The sequence below is a fragment of the Rattus rattus genome, chromosome 1 (genome assembly GCF_011064425.1).
Source record: "Rattus rattus isolate New Zealand chromosome 1, Rrattus_CSIRO_v1, whole genome shotgun sequence".
NCBI classification, from domain to species: Eukaryota; Metazoa; Chordata; class Mammalia; order Rodentia; family Muridae; genus Rattus; species Rattus rattus.
The window spans coordinates 29,710,694-29,726,970 of NC_046154.1; the positions used below are offsets into that span (position 1 = coordinate 29,710,694).

A 16,277-nucleotide genomic window follows, 5' to 3' on the forward strand; every position below is an offset into this window, starting at 1 on the left:
CAGGCTGAACGGCCCAACCGCAACATGAGGTCGATGCTGGAAAACAAGCGACCTCATATAACAAAACAAAAGTAGTGTCCTCGGAGAATGCAGATGATGGCATGTTGATAAAAACAAACACAGGCTGTCAAGAGCAGTTGGAAAACAAAAGGCTTGAAGTGGAAACAATAACAAGGTTTTCCAGGATGCACAGAGGGGATGGGGATGGGAATGGGGGGGAAGACAGGAGGTGGTGGGGTAGGGGGTGGTGGTGGGGGGGTGTTGATGGGGAGAGGGGGTGGTGGGGGAAAAAGGGGTGGTGATGGGGAGAGGGGGGGGATGGGGAGAGGGGGTGGTGGTGGGAGAGAGGGGATGGGGGCAGGTGGGGATGGAGAGAGGGGGTGGTGATGGGGAGAGAGGATAGTGATAGGGGGGTTGGGGATGGAGGGGGGTGGAGATGGAGAGGGGTTGGGAATGGAGGGAGGGGGTGGGAATGGGGAGACAGGAGATGGGGATGGGGGACAGGGGGGGTGGGGATGGGGGGACGGGTGGTGACCACTGAAACAGATCCAAGAAACTTTCAATGGTAGAAGAAAAACAGAGCCAATTAAGTCAGATCAGTCAAGGATGGGAAAGTCAAAACGGAAAGAGCTCAGTGGAGAAGCATGGCTTTTGTTTGAAGAAAGCAAGCTGTATGGGATGTGAGGGAACTACAGAGCTTGGAGCCTTCTCATATCTTAAGCATTTGGGAAGATGAACAAAACAGAGAGCTGGAAAGTCAAAAGGGCACAAATGCAGTGGAAATCAAGACATAGGAGGCTAGGCCAATGGTTCAGTAGGTAAAGTGTTTGCTTCAGGACAGTGAGGACCCAAGCTCAGGTCCTCAGAACCCACATAAAAAGCCTTAGGCTGCAGTGCACTCCTGTGACACCATGCTGGGGAGGCAGAGCTAGGTCCCCCAGACCTGGATGGACAGACAGGTTAGTCTGCAGGTGGGCTCAGCTCTAGATTCAGGGAGAGAGCCCATCTCAGAGATTTCAGTAAAGAGCAACCAAGGAAGATACCCCGTGTTGACATCTGGCTTCTCCACATAGTGCACACATGTGCATGAGCATGTGCAGTCATAACCTCAGGAAAACACACACACACACACACACTCACACACACACACACACACACACATACACACATACACACACACACACACACACACACACACACACACATACACACACACACACACACACACACACACCCACACACACACACACTCACACACACACACACACACACACACACACACACACACACACACACACACACACACACTCACACACACACACACACACACACACACACACTCACACTCACACACACACACACACACACTCACACACACACTCCAGATCCAGATCATGCAAATTATATAAGCACTTAGTGACTTTAACAAAATCATTAGATTTTCCTGGAGTGGAAGTTGAATGAGGAAGTGTTAAGAAGTGATCCCAGCTAGTGTCTGCTGCCTACAAAAGAGAAATCCTTTTACCCGCAAACTGCTGGAAGCCGTAATCGATCGGGAGGTAGAGGATGGGCACACTCAGAGATGCTGTGTGGAAAGCCAGGCTTCCCACAGGTCACTGAGGGCACAGAAAGCAGATGTGGTATCTGGGGAAATTCGAGGTCATGTGTGAACATGTGCCTTCAAAGAACATAGCTCAAGGAAATAATTGGATATGTGTTCAAAGATTCATATACACAGTGTTCATCGGAACAGAAACCTGAAACTATTCACTTTATCCACAGGGGAGCGGTTCTGTCAATTATGGCTCTGCACACAATGGGCTTCTCTGCCGCCTTCAGCCAGGGGGGTGATTTCTTAATATTGACATAATAAGTTCATGGCCGTGGTTAAGTGCTAAAACAGAAAAGGCAAGTTACTAAGGCAGGCAACAAGGCAGACTTGTTTAAGAAACCACACTCGCTGGGTTTGCTTTGTGTACGAGGCCTAAAGGAATTAAAGGTGAAAGGGGACAGGCGGGTATCGTAAGTGGAGTGTGTGGAGGAGTAACATCACAGTGAGATGTGGGGACTCCGGACTTATTCTTCGTGACTTTTGTCACTGTGGCATTTTGAAAAAAATTTTTTTTAAAAAGGCTTCCTGTTTTTGTTAAAAAGAAAATGTGTGTGTGTGTGTCTATGTGTGTGTGTGTGTCTTTGTGTGTGTGTCTATGTGTGTGTCTGTGTGTGTGTGTCTATGTGTGTGTGTGTGTGTGTGTGTGTGTGTGTATGTGTGTGTGTGTGTGTGTGTGTGTGTGTGTGTATCTATGTGTGTGTGTCTATGTGTGTGTGTCTCTGTGTGTGTGTCTATGTGTGTGTGTCTACGTGTGTGTGTCTACGTGTGTGTGTGTCTATGTGTGTGTGTGTCTATGTGTGTTTGTGTCTATGTGTGTGTGTGTGTGTGTGTGTGTGTGTGTGGTTTATGGTTCTCTCTCTCTACCATATGGATCCCAGATCAAAGTCAGGTCATCGAACCAAGCTATCCTGCTGGCCTCCTATTTATTTTAATAGAAAAATTCTGTAATGATATTCAAGAGAAGAAAAAGAAAAAGAAACCCTACACTGGGCTCAAGCACAAAGGGTCCCCTCAGATCGGTCAGTTAGCTATTAGTTCTTTTTACTTAGCTGCTGCTTATTCAAGGGCAGATAGAGTTGGGGGGGTGAGGGGTGAGAGGGGAAGGGAGGGGGCAGAGAGAGGAGGGGGAAGAGAGAAAGACTGAGGGAGACGGGGAAGAAAAGAGGGAAAGAGAAGGGACCAAGGAGAGAGGGAAGAGAGGAGGAGAGGGAATGAGGAGAAGTGCACACATCTGTGCAATGTGTACAAATGCAGGAGGATGGAGCTGGGCGCGGACTCCATGTGGGGCGTGTCCTGTCCTCCATTTTCACTCCTGGCGTCTCGCAGTTTGGCTGTCTTTCAGTGACTGCCTGTTTAGCAGTGGTCCCTGTGGAGGTAACTACAGCCGTGAGACGCTTGCGTGAGTGCGGGCTGGTGCCATCTTCATATTCTTAGTAAGTTTTTATTTACTTGTCTATGTGTACGCACGTGCCAGGCTATGCTCGAAGAGGTCAGGGAGTAACCTGGGGAATGTTGGGGTACACTGTGTGGAGGTGTGTCTCTGTATATTCAGTTGTTAATTCTGTACCCGCAGAGAGCTAAGGGGGCGTCAGGATCTTGGTCTTATTTCTACGGCCCATCTCGGGTCTCACATTTGTAAATATTTGCTCCTCCTCACCTGACAATGGCCATCTAGAATTGTACCTGATTGTCTAATAAAGATCTGACGGCTAACATCTGGGCAGGAAGTGAAAGGGGGAACTTCTGGACAGAGAGAGAGGGATGCTGGGAGATTTGGCCAGAGGACCCAGAGGTGAACATGTGGGACCAGGGCAGAGCAGAGAGGCAGAGTTGCCCATGAGGCGGCACATAATGACTTAGGTTTAGAAAGTCAGAAGACTGCCCAGCAAAAGACCTAAGCTTTAAAATACTAAAAAAGCCTCTGGGTCACTAATTATATCACTGGTGGATCTGAGGTAGTCCTGATATGGGGAGAGTCAGTTTTCTTTTTCCACCATGTGAAGCCTGGAGGTTGAACTTGGGATGTCAGACTTGACAACAAGTGTCCTTACCCACTGAGCCATCTTGCATGTCCTACTACCGTCATATTCTGTATCCTCTTGTCCGTGTTCACACACACGCACACACTCGAGCATGGCATGCACACACGCCCAGCCAGATGGCGTCCTGTTTCTTGCTCTGTTCTGGACAGGGTGTCTACTGTATTGACTTTGACCTGAGCCTCCGGCCTCCGCTCCACTTCCTGGCTGGCTTTTCATGGCGGTGAACTTGTCCTCTCTCTGCTCAAGTCCCACTCTTGTTTCTCATGTTTTCCCTGTTGCCTTTGAATCTGCTGCCTGTGGACATCTCCTGCCTTCTTCTTCCACTGCTCCAAAGCCTTAATTCCTAAGGAAGAGCTGGAGCGACTTCTGGATGCCGATGTGGGCTATGCCTTCTCTTTGGACGGTGCTGGTCAGACTATTTAGAGCCCAAGCATCGGCATTGTCTCCAGTGGACTTTTGACTGTTTCAGCCAAAGAGTGATTTTCAGAGGAAAGAGAAAGAAGACGAAAGGGAAAAATCCCCAAGCACCCTCAAGCAGTGGTTACTGCTGTCCCAGCCTTTCTGGGTGTTTTAGGTATTGTTTCTTGCAACGCCAAACCAGGGAATGAGAAACCATTGCATTTGGACTCACTGAGAATGAAGTGAGTTGGCAGAAGCACTCACACGTCCTCTGAATTTGGTCCTTTCTTCCTCATCTCAGTTGTCGCTACCTGGTACAGGTCTCCTCACCCAGCAAACCCTGGAGGCAGCCTCCCCCAAGGACTCCCCAACACAGCCTCACCCTTCAGTCCTTTCTCCATAAAATGGCGAGAAGCCCTAAGCACACAGCCCAAGGCCCTCTGTTGTGGTAGCCCTTGCTCTGCCAGCCCCCAAATCATGGGACTTTACCTAGGCTGGGAATCACTCCCAGCTCCTGCTCCTTCCTTCCTGTGGGGGGTGGGGGTGGGGGTGGTGGGGGTGAGGGTACGGGGTGGGGATGGGAGGGATGGATATGGGGGAAATACCTGCTTTTCTGGGAAGCTACTTCCCTGCCTCTGGCCTTCCTTCTTGGCTACCTGGCGACTTTCTCACCATCTTTGAGGGCCCAGCTCTGGTGTTAACTTTTCCAGGATGGCTTTCTGAGCTTCCTGATTTGCTTTCACATTCCCTTTCCTCACAACCTTGTTCCGTGCCTGCCTGCAGAATTCCCTTTTGAACAGGAAGGGCAGAACCTCTACATAGTAACGGAGTTGTCACAGGAGGGAATGAATGAATGAATGAATGAATGAATGATGCTGCATTCAGGAAGGTCAGGAGGTCCTGATTTGCACACGCATGTTGTAAACCATGCATATGCATGCTGTAAAGCCATTCATTCTCCAGCATTCACAGCTTGGTTATTATTTACCCAGGGTCCTTTATAGAGTCTGGAACCACACAGCTCCTTTTATATCCCAGTCCTTTCTGCTCATTCATTCATCAGGCTCTTTTGGCTGTGAGCACGCACCTAGGGGGTCATCAGCAACTTAGCCTTTCCGGACTGTCAATGCAGGCAAGTGGTGAGAAACAACACCGGGGTGTCGGCTGAAGCCCTGGTGGCCCTGAAGGCTGGAATGAAGTGCTCAACTGTCACTCTGACAAGCCAATGGGCCTCATCAGATGTCAGAGGGCCTGGTGAGTATCCGGAAGGTCATTCCAGCAGCACCGTCACTTAATGACATCCTGGCATGTTATGGGATATAGTTCAAAAACGTGGACAGGGTGAGCACTTTATTTCCTTAATTCTAAGGGAATGGTGCATACCAGGGAATAGGAATGTTTATATCTCATTCAGTAACACAGTCACATCTACTGAAACCCCTGCTAGTCACAGGGAGCCTTTTGTGACTCCCTCTTTATCCCTAATCCTCCTCGATGGTGACTTCCTATGAGCTCTCTGTACTGCTAATAACCTTGGAGGACCAACTCTGCTCAAGACTTCCTATGTCTCCCTCTTGTGTATCAGCATTTAAGGTTCTCCGTAACCAGCCCACCTTAATCCCATCTGGCCCTTACCCATTCCAGCCCCTATTCTAGCCGACCTGCTCTCTCATTCAGTTCTCCTTTCGCACCTCTGAGCACACTCACTGCCACTCCAACCTGCACTTTGCCTCCTACCTTCTCTGAACCATACAGCTCAAGGCTCACACTGGCCAGCACTGTGATATAACGGGAAGATCTGGAAAGATCTGGGGCATTCTCCCAGTTTTCTGTAGCTTACAAAGCTTAGGCCCACGCCATTTTCTCATGTACAAATGGACCGTAATCAATAGTGCTATTGGGAAGGGTCACTAGAAAGGCTGCACGCCTGTCACAGAGAGATGCTCCTTTCTTCTCTTGTGGCCTGCAACTCTAAGGAGTTCCTGTGTCAGGTGTCGATTTGGGAAGGGACCTGTCCTGGGAGGAAAGTGTACCAATACCAGACACTGCTGGCTTTTGTCACTTAATTCCCCACAGCCCTGAAATATGAAAGATGAGCAGTTCTCATCCTCATTTTACAGATGAGTAAGCAGAGGGGAACAAAAGCAACATGCCTAGTTCACACAGCTCAAGCAGTCTGGGACTGGCCCTTGAGGACTGTCCCCAGGATCCAAACCTGGGCTGTGAAGGTCCAAGCCTGGTCCCCTGCTGCTCTATGGTAGAAATGTCCCCCCTGAGGCTGAGGCTAAGTCCCACACGTCTAGTTCAAACCTAGGGTCACTGCAGCCACTCTTGATCCCCTAGGCCTCCAGCAGAGGTAGGAGCGTCCCAACAACAGCTCGAAAGTCTGTCAGTGATGCTGGTGACAGCTCCCCTTGACAGCAAGTGGCAAGTGTTTCCTGGTTGGCTCTGGAGACTTACCCAATGGTGCATCCGGCGTCTGCCTCAATGGTCCAGATGCAGTTGAGATTGTGTTCGTAGGGAGCCGGGTATCCAGGCGACAGCACCTGCCCTGATGCCTCTCCTCTCACTGTGCCTCCACACTCAGCTGAAAGAAATGGCGACAGTATCATGGGGTGGCCTGAGCATCCAGCAGTCACTGACCGACCCCCAAGTCCCTCTAGCCCGTTCCAGGGCCTTAAGCAGAACGTGTTAAAAGCTCCCCGGGAGGGGTTGGGGGTTTGGCTCAGTGGTAGGGCGCTTGCCTAGCAACCGCAAGGCCCTGGGTTCGGTCCCCAGCCCCGGAAAAAAAAAAAAAAAAAAGCTCCCGGGAGAGACTAACACGCAGAACCAGAAACAAATTCTCAATACTCAGTAATAAATGGCACACAACCCAATTAAAAACTAAAGATTTTAGTGCACATGTGCCCGAAGACGATCTGTGAACGGCCAATGTGAGCGGCCAATGCGAACGTGAGGAGATGCTTGCTGTGACTTGGAATTGTTATGGAGCTGCGAATCAAAGCCACAGTCGCCCCATTTCCACTGGGATGGCTATGACTGAAAGGCGAGTGTTGATAATAAATAAGGCGAGTGTGGGTGAGGCTGTGAGGGAGCGAGAGCCTTCCTATTGCCGGTAGAAAAATGGGCAATGATGTAGCCATTTTGGGAAGCAAGCTGGTAGGTAGTTTCTTAAAATTGTTAAACCGTAAGTCACCATACGACGTATAGTAACTCTCCTCTCGGAAGATGGGGGGACATATGTTCACATAAAAGCTTGAATATAAATGTTCTTAGCGGTGTTATTCATAGTAGTCAACAAGTGGAGATAACCCAGTGTCTATTAGCTGAAGAGAGGAAATAGGGAATGCGGTGTATGTCTCTAACAGAAGATTAGTCATCCGTTAAGAATGTACGGACATGCTACAGTGTAGATTTAGGAAAGACGATGCTAAGTCGAAGAAACCAGACACAATTCCATTAATACAAAATATCCGGAATAGGAGAAATGGAAGGTGTGTTGTGCTTGCCAAGGCTCAGGGGAGTGATTACGAAGTGACCGCTAACAGGCAGTAGACTTTCCTACGGGAGAACTGTTCAAAACTGAGTGGATACAGGCTCAGGGATGGACAAAGGCAACTGAATTGTGTGCGTTCAATGGGCTCATAAACTTGTAAATGAAATAGCCCCCGAGGGGAGGGCTAGCTGCCTGCTCTATGACCAAATTCTTTGGAGCTTCTGGAGGTAGAACAGGAAGGGATTTGCATCTGGCCATGAAGCAGAGGGACCTGCATAGCTGCCAGGGAGCACACGGCTGACTAGACCCAGTCGTTCTCCAGGTCAGGGCCAGCGGAGGAGACACCACCCAACATCCGCTCACCCTGGCACACATGCATTCCCAGCGAGTCTGGTGCTCAGGAGGAAGAGGCCAAGGTTTCTCCCTGATGCAGGACAGAGAGTTAGGGAGGGTTTGGATTCAAAGGTACCTTGAAGGAGGGGCCAGAGTGGAAAGAAATTAGGTGGTAGCAGGGGAGGCTGGCAAGGACAGGGGGAGGAGACCTTGCAATCGGAGAGAAGAGGAGGGACATGGTAGCACAGGCTGAGGGTGTGCAGTGGCAGACAGCAGGGCTAGGGAGCTGCGCAAACGTGGGGTGTTGAGAGACTCTGTATGCCAGGCTGCTGTGAGCAGATTCTGCTGCTGGGAGAAGTGCATTGTGTGAATGAACTCTCGACAGAGGTGAGGAGGGAGCAGGCCGCAGCAGAAGCTCAGAGGGACACAGAGACTTGAACCTCAAGGCAAGGAAACCAGTGGAGAGACCTGTGCTCCACATCAGAGCGAGTCTCTTAACCCATGAGCCAGCGGCTCCCTCAGCGGCAGCCTCCTTTAGTCAGGTCGACTTCTAAGACTCCGTCCCTAAATCTGAGACATTTTTCATATCGTCCCTACTTTGTCTTCAATGCTAGCATCTGGGCTAGGGCGTCCCCACCTCTCAGCTGCTGCAGTGCTAACTGAGGGACTTCCAAAGAGAAGACTGTGCTGTGCTTCTGTAGCAAAGTCTACACCCTCTGGTTGTCTTTCCTTCGGCCTCCCTGACTCTAGAAGGAGCCGTGGTTCTGCCAAGTCTGACCAACTAATTCCATAGCCCAGACAGCTTCTGCTTGAACAAACAACAGGGAAAATGCCCTCCCTATGCCACCTTTGTGACGCCCTCCCTGGCCCAGGTAGAGTGGATATTATAGTCCTTTGTGGCTCCAGCAAAATGTGAACTACATGAGTATATCGAGGGTGCATTAGAATAGTGTCTGTCTCCCCTGTCAGACCGGGCTCTTGGCTACGGAGACCTTGTCATTGACTGCACATTGAGTGTGTGGTAGAGTGTTGGGCACACAACAGAAGTTTAATAAGTATTTACTGAGTGAATGGATGCATGGCTCAGTGAGTAGAAGATTATTGCCTCCCAGGAAAATTACTGTTTCTGAACCAAGGAAGCATGAGGGAAAGCGAAGAGGTTTGAGGCTGAGCTGTTTAGGAAAGGGGGTGATTGGTTAAGCAAGGAGCTTAACTGCTGGAGATGATGGGTCCAAAGTCTCAGAGGGGAGACTGACCTCCACCCGGCACTAGGGCTGACCCAGCAAGCATCACTCTGACCCTGAGGCTCACCTGGGACCTCTAAGGAAGGGATGAGGCAGGGACCTACTTCCAGTAAGTGTTCAGGAGGCTACACCCCTTTGTTCTAGCCTCCATTCTGTGCTGCTGCTGCTGGGGTGGGTGGTCCCTGCTTGCTTGAAAGGCAAGAGGTAAATGAACCTGTGGAGGGGAGTGAGGGTGATCCACAATCTGCTTGGGAGCAGGAAGCTGGGGGAGGGGGAGGCCAGCAGCCATGACCTTGGCTTCCATTTTAGACAGTGGGTGTTTGGAGACAGGAGTCCTGAGATCTTCCCAGGGGCAGAGGCTCTTCCTTCCCCATGGAGTCACCTTGTTCAAGGGCTAGCAGGAGGGCAGGAGCACTGGAGTATACCAGCCTGCAGCATTCACTAGCAGTGACTCCGTGAGCTTCCACTCTTCCCGGCCTTCCCTTTTCTCCCTGTCCTGGAGCCTTGGCTTCCAGGCCTGGTCTGTGGATTCTCCTTGTCATTGAAGGAAACACTTGAATATGTAAAGCTTGCAACAGTCCCTTCAGTAGCCCATTCTGAACTCTAGCCTCAACATGGTGTGTATAAACACACACACACAGACACACACACAGACACACACACACAAACACACACACACAAAGACACAGACATATATACACACACACAGACACACACACACACACAGACACACACACACACACACACACACAGACACACACACACAAACACACACACACACACACACACACACACAGCACACACACACACACACACACACACACACACACACACACACACACAAACACAGACACACACACACACACACACACACACAGACACACACACACACACACACACACACACACACACACACACACACACACACACACACACACACACACACACACACACACACACACACACACACACACACACACACACACACACATACACACACACACACACACACAGACACACACACACACAGACACACAGACACAGACACACAGACACACACAGACACACACACACACACACAGACACACACACACACACACACACACACACACACACGGCCTCACTTTTCTAATTGCAATGGGGGCCGAGGATGTCTCACTGAAGAAGACTTCCATGGCATAAGGCCCAAAGTATAAGAGTCTTCTTAGCCCTGTTTGCCTGGGTCATCTAAATCCAATGTAACTGACACATTGGCCAGTAGAGGGGCCTGACAGGGATTCCCTTCTGCAAAGCAAACAGTCATCTTATGGGAGGCACCGTCTCTCGTTTGTTTTGCTTGCTTTTGTTTGCTTGCCTCGTGGTACCACGCTGCTGTCTGTTCATGCATGTGTCTCCCTGGCTGGCCTGAGTGCTTGTCACTGAATTCTAAGCAGCCATGTAGGGCCTCGAACATGAAGAAAGACGGGAATGAAGAGAATGGCCACAGATGGTAAAATCCCAGTTCTGTAACTCCAGTGTTGGAGCAATGAGGACAGGAGGGTCCTTGGCTCCAGCAAGCCTAGCTCGATTGGCCAGCCCTGGTCTCTCCCAGTGAGAGACCCCGCTCAACACAACAAACAAACAAACAAACAAACAAACAAACAAACAGACATCCGGAAAATTAGTGAATGACTCCTAAGGAAAGACACTGAGGCTGACCTCTGGTTTCATACACGTGCATGCCATCTCTGTGTGCACATGCACATACACACACATGCATGTCATCTACACACACACACACACACACACACACATACACACACACACACATGAATGAATGAAAGAGAGCAGAGTCAAGCCTACAGTCTGTCTCAACCTCACTAATAAAGGAAGAAGACCAAAAGGACTGTTTTATGGGCTGCTACTGTCTACTTCCTGGGTTGAAATTCTATGTCTTGACCTTCTGTGTGTCATGTGGAGACCCCATGACAATGTAGTTATCCAGGGGAAATAGGACCAGACATGGTCACCAAGGCTTCTCACTGTGCTGTTCATCCAGTTGGCCCCGTATGTGCTCAGGCTAGACCATCTACCTACCCACCTAACCTTCTGAATGGTGAGATCTCATCTACCCTCCTGAGTCTCAGTGGAACTGTTAATCCCAGGGTAGAGCTCTCTCAATTCGTTGAAAGACTTGGAGCAGAGCTCTGTGACCAGGACTCCTCCCAACATTGATCCAACCGTGTTCCTTTTCTCTTTGGTAGACCATGGGCTTTCCAGGGGCAAGGGCAGACTTTCTTTTTCTCCCTCTTATTTCTCTGCTTCCACAGACCCATACCCCTGTCTGCCTCTTTCTAGCATGTGTGGTTTGGTGGGCGCTCAGGGTTTCCCCCAGGGGCTCTTTCGTTTTCATCAGATCCACCTGTGCTGCACAAGTGCATTGTGGGTGCTGGGCACAGGAGGCCTGACTGGCAAGATCTGGTTCAGGGGAAACAGAATGGGTAGGGCCATAGAATACTGAGCAGCAGGGAAGTGAAGAGGTCAGACGAACAGAATAACAGTCTGAATATTGTTCCATTCAGCCTTGGACTACAGTCTCTGGTCTTGTGATGCAAGCACAAAGCCTCCGGGGGCAATGCCTGCTGACAACTAAAAAGAACCACAGGGCTGAGGAAGGGAAGGTGTATGCTCACACCACAGTGTTCTTTAAGCAAAAGACCAGATCTAGCTCATTACCTTAGTCTTCCAGAATTTTGCTAAAAGAGGGGACACAAATTCATATTACCTAGAGGGAAACTGAAACTTGGGGTGGATGGGGGGGCCTCATTTGAGTCTTGGTGTGGCAGGAAACCCTGAAGTCACCTCTTCATTCGGACAGAAACCCTTACCACTTCTCCATTGCCTGTGCTGCAACTCTGGGGGCATGACTTGGCTTGCATCCCACAGACTACATGTGTGTGATCGTGGTGTGGATTGTACTGCCTATGTGCTGAGGTGTGAATTGGAGGAAACAGAGAAGCCACAGTGCTCAGTAACAGGCAGAGCTGGCCCCAGGCCCTGGATGCCCTTGTTGAAGCCAGGGCTGGATCAGGCTGCGGTCAGGGAAGGATCAAGGAGTTCCTAGCAAATCAAGAGGCATCGTACCGACACAGGTGGGCAGCGGTCGATCCCACGTCCTGCGTTCACCACTCAGACACATTAGTTCCTCGCTGCCCCGAAGACTGTAGCCAGGGTCACAGCTGAAGGTCACTGAGCTCCCTGCAAAATGACCTCCATCGTGAACCTTGTAGCCGAACTGTGGGGTCCCTGGGTCCTCACATCGGATGAGCTCGAAACCTGGGGAAAGGCAGAACAGTAACCATGGCAACAGAGACAAGTTGCTTCTCTCTTCCCCTCCAGTTTTTATCTGGAGGTGCCCCTGGGTACCACTGTGGGTGTGGCAGCCTCAGGCTCCTGACCCAGGCCTATTTCTATTCTCTGTGGAGGGATTATTTCTCTGCAGATTTATGCAAATAAAATGCAGATTTTAATAGTGTGCACGCTTGGGGCTGGGTTTTCTACTTCTTCGCTTGGCTGTGTAGCATCCGGTGAGTGGGATCTGTGGCTCCCGTCCTGCTCACTGATGCTGTGAGGAGACCCAGCAAGCAGTTGTGTGGAAAGGGCTGGAGGAGGAGAGGCTCCCATGAGCTCCCACTTTACTCTGTGGGACTCCAAAGACCTTGCCTTCTCATTTGTTATTCATAGGGGTCTTGGCAGGTGGGTGTAATTATGGGCACTCGGCAATTGAGAGCCTTGACTTGGGAAGGTTAACTAAATTGTCTGAGATTCACACCGTTTTCAGTTAATAGAAACGGAATTCAAATGTGACTCCATTTAATCCCTTTACGTGGAGCCACTTCAGAAACAGGGAAAGATCCCAGCATGAGGCATCTCGGCACCCAGGTGAGGGAAATCCCGAGGTGGCCCACTGGGCTACGGGAGTCATTATAACAAAAGTTGCCAATCTCAAGTAGTGAACAGCCCTCACGTAATGGTGAAGCTATAGAGCAAATTTTGTCATCTCAGGAAATTTTATATGCATTTTCCCCTCACTCCTGCAGCTAGTGCCCCTTCTGTCTCTATGTATCTGCTCTGTGACGTTCTTAAAATGTATGTCCTTTACGTCTGATTTCTTTTGCCCAGGGTCATGTTTTAAATAGGTGGTTTTCAACCTTCCTAGTGCTGCGACACATCAGCTAATCATGTTGTGGTAACCCCAACCATAAAATCATCCTCATTGCCATGTCATGACTGTAGTTTTGCTGCTATTAGCAATCATTATATCTGATATGCAGTATATCTGATGTGTGGCCCCCTGCAAAAGGGTCATTCCACACCTAAAGGGTGGAGAATTACAGATTGTGAACAACTGTTTTAAAGCTTCATAGATGTTAAAGCATGAATCACTTCTTCCTTTTTGTTGCCAAGTAATACTCCATTGTATGGGCATACCGCATTTTCTATCTCCACTTGTTAGTTACTAATTGCCCAACACACAGAAGCATGCATTATTTATGTCTACTGGCAAACAAGTTCATTTGATTAAGTGGAAAAGTCTGACTTCATAGTCTATTCGGACTCAAGAAAGACTTACTAGAGAATTGAAGTTCGAAGCCTTTGCTGGTATTTTCTGCATCGGTGATGAAGTCAAGCCACAGGCTGCTGGATGTGCTGTTCAAAGTCACCCCCAACATCTCAGAGCTACTGAAGACCCCCAGCAAACGGGCGGAGTTGTTACTGCCGTCATAGACCTGGATAGCAGAGACCCCCCAATCCAATGACATCAGAGTTGCCTATTTCAAACAAGGTCTTCTCACCCTGCAGCCCGCATTTCCAGCGTGTAGCATCTTTAACCGCTGCTAGAGTGGCAGGTAGCCATTAGGTGCATGAAAGGTAGCAAAGTGAACCCAGCCCCTGAGTTAGCTGCCTCTTTCCCCTTGCTGTTAGCGCTATGCCCAGTGTGTCTCTAGTCTCTGGGAACCAGTTGCTACTCTAGCCTTCCTGTGGCAATCTGCTTGTTTCCTTATTGCTCAGATGCTACTGGCCCACTCGTCAGCAGCCTTGGGAGGCCAGGCTGGGGCCGCTTGATTCCCCCCAAGCCATCTGTTTCTGTAGACAGCTAGGCTGAAAGCACATGGCATGTGTGCATCACTCAATAGAAACTCTTGTCCTTCCAGTAGATGACACAGACATTGTCCTGGCTGCCTGTGGCAGTGGCCTGCCTTGAACCATTCTACTGGGCACGATCACCAGGGGTCAAGCAGGATGTAGTTAAAATGACCACCGTGTTAGGGTGACCTGCCTTCCCCCAGGGCCAGCCTCTGCCTCTTCTTGGCTTAATGAGAGATCCAGCCAGGGCCTGCTGGGTTTGTCAATAGGGGAATAGTGCTGGCATCTGGCTTCCCTCATTCCCATCTGTCCCCTGAACTTCTGAGTACCAGCGAAGGCAGCAGTCATCAGAATAATGAACTGGCTCCCCAGGTCTCGAGGTGTCTGCTCTTCTCTAGATAGTTGTACAAATAACAACAGAAGTTGTGATTGAGTGAGAGACCCCCGGCGCTTTGGTAAATATCAAAGATGGGATCTATGGGTGGGAGATGAATGTTTGCGCACGGCACACAATGTGGTGCCAGCTGCCAGCAAATTGGAGCAATATTTCCGCCCTTCCATCTCGGAAGCCAAGCCATCCTTCCCGCTCACAACAGCGCTGCATGGTGCAGGATTTTGTTGAGGCGCTTAGAACCCAATCTCTTTCCTGCCTGCTCTAAAAAGAGTGTCAGGAATCCGGGGCGTCCATTCCGAGGTGACACCACTTCAAGCAGCGGAGATCACTGCTGTGTCCGAATCACTATACAAACACCATTTAAAAAGCATGTGTGGGTGTGCATGTGCAAGGGTGGCCATGTGCGTGTGCACCTCGCCGTGTGGGTTAGAGATCAGAGACCAGTCTTGGTGTTTGTCTCACCTTCCGCCTCCTTAGAGGCGGGACTTCCTGTTTGCTCAGGCTCACTCTTGTTTGCTGCTGCATCCACCAAACGAGACGGCCCAGGAGCTTCCAGAATTCTCCCGTCTCCACCTCCCATCTCGTGAGATTACAGAGGTACACTACCACATCCAGTGTCTATACACGTTCAAAGGATTCGAACTCAGATCTTCATGCTTGCACGACAAACTCTTTACCCTCTGAGCTATTTTCAGCGCCATAAAAACATGTTTTCTTTTTTAACCCATGGAAATATCTGTTGGGATCAGTGCAGCATGTCAAGAAACCAGATACCCGGTGCTTCCAGTGGAGATCACTGGATGCAGCAGGGTTGTTGTAGCCAGAAATATCAAACCTGGTCAAATCGAACCTTTGTACCAATTTCTACCTAATAAGGGAAACTGAGGCCAGAAGCTCAGTCAAAAATGTACACGGGGCAGGTGGGAACCAGCATCAGGGCAGGTGGGAACCAGCATCAGGGCAGGTGGGAACCAGCATCGGGGCAGGTGGGAACCAGCATCGGGGCAGCATCGGGAACCAGCATCGGGGTGGGTGGGAACCAGCATCGGGGCAGGTGGGAACCAGCATCGGGGCAGGTGGGAACCAGCATCGGGATGCAGAAAATGCTCAGAACAAGCAGATGCGTCCCACAACGAAGAAACCGGAGAAGAGGGGAGAGAGACAGGAAAAGCTACAGGTTAACAAATAACCGACAGCGAATCCAGCATGCAGATTTTATGTGGAGCCTGGCTCAAATAAACTGTAAATCCAAAAATATACGATGACATTTACGAGATAATTTGGAGATCTCAACATTCCCTGAATGTATGGTGATATTAAGAAATTATTGTTAATTAATAAGTATAACGGGTATGGGAATTTTTTTCCCTCCTTAACCTCAAAGCATAATTTGTTCTAACCCATTAAGGACCAAAAGGTTATTTGTATCATTACGATAAATTATTCATTGCAGAAAAATGTAGAAAACAGAAAAGCACAAAGGAAAGAAAACAGCTTTTGAACCTGTCGTGTTCCCGTGGAATTATCCCAGGCCTGTGTGTTCTATGCAGTGTGTGTGTGTGTGTGTGTGTGTGTGTGTGTTTGTCTGTGTGTCTGTGTGTCAGTGTATGTGCACATGCACCCACATACC

The 16,277-nt window shown here is 49.7% G+C and overlaps 1 protein-coding gene across 1 annotated transcript in view; it reads right to left on the reverse strand.

The window, feature by feature from the left end:
• The window catches only part of Csmd2 (CUB and Sushi multiple domains 2), a 569,599-nt gene that overhangs the window by 135,902 nt on the left and 417,420 nt on the right, over positions 1–16,277 (reverse strand). Inside the window, exons 23-25 of the mRNA XM_032897562.1 lie at positions 13,739–13,895; positions 12,250–12,441; positions 6,514–6,640 (exon numbers count right to left, since the gene is read on the reverse strand). Of these exons, the coding sequence (XP_032753453.1) occupies positions 6,514–6,640; positions 12,250–12,441; positions 13,739–13,895 (476 nt within the window). The remainder of the gene's footprint in view (positions 1–6,513; positions 6,641–12,249; positions 12,442–13,738; positions 13,896–16,277) is intronic.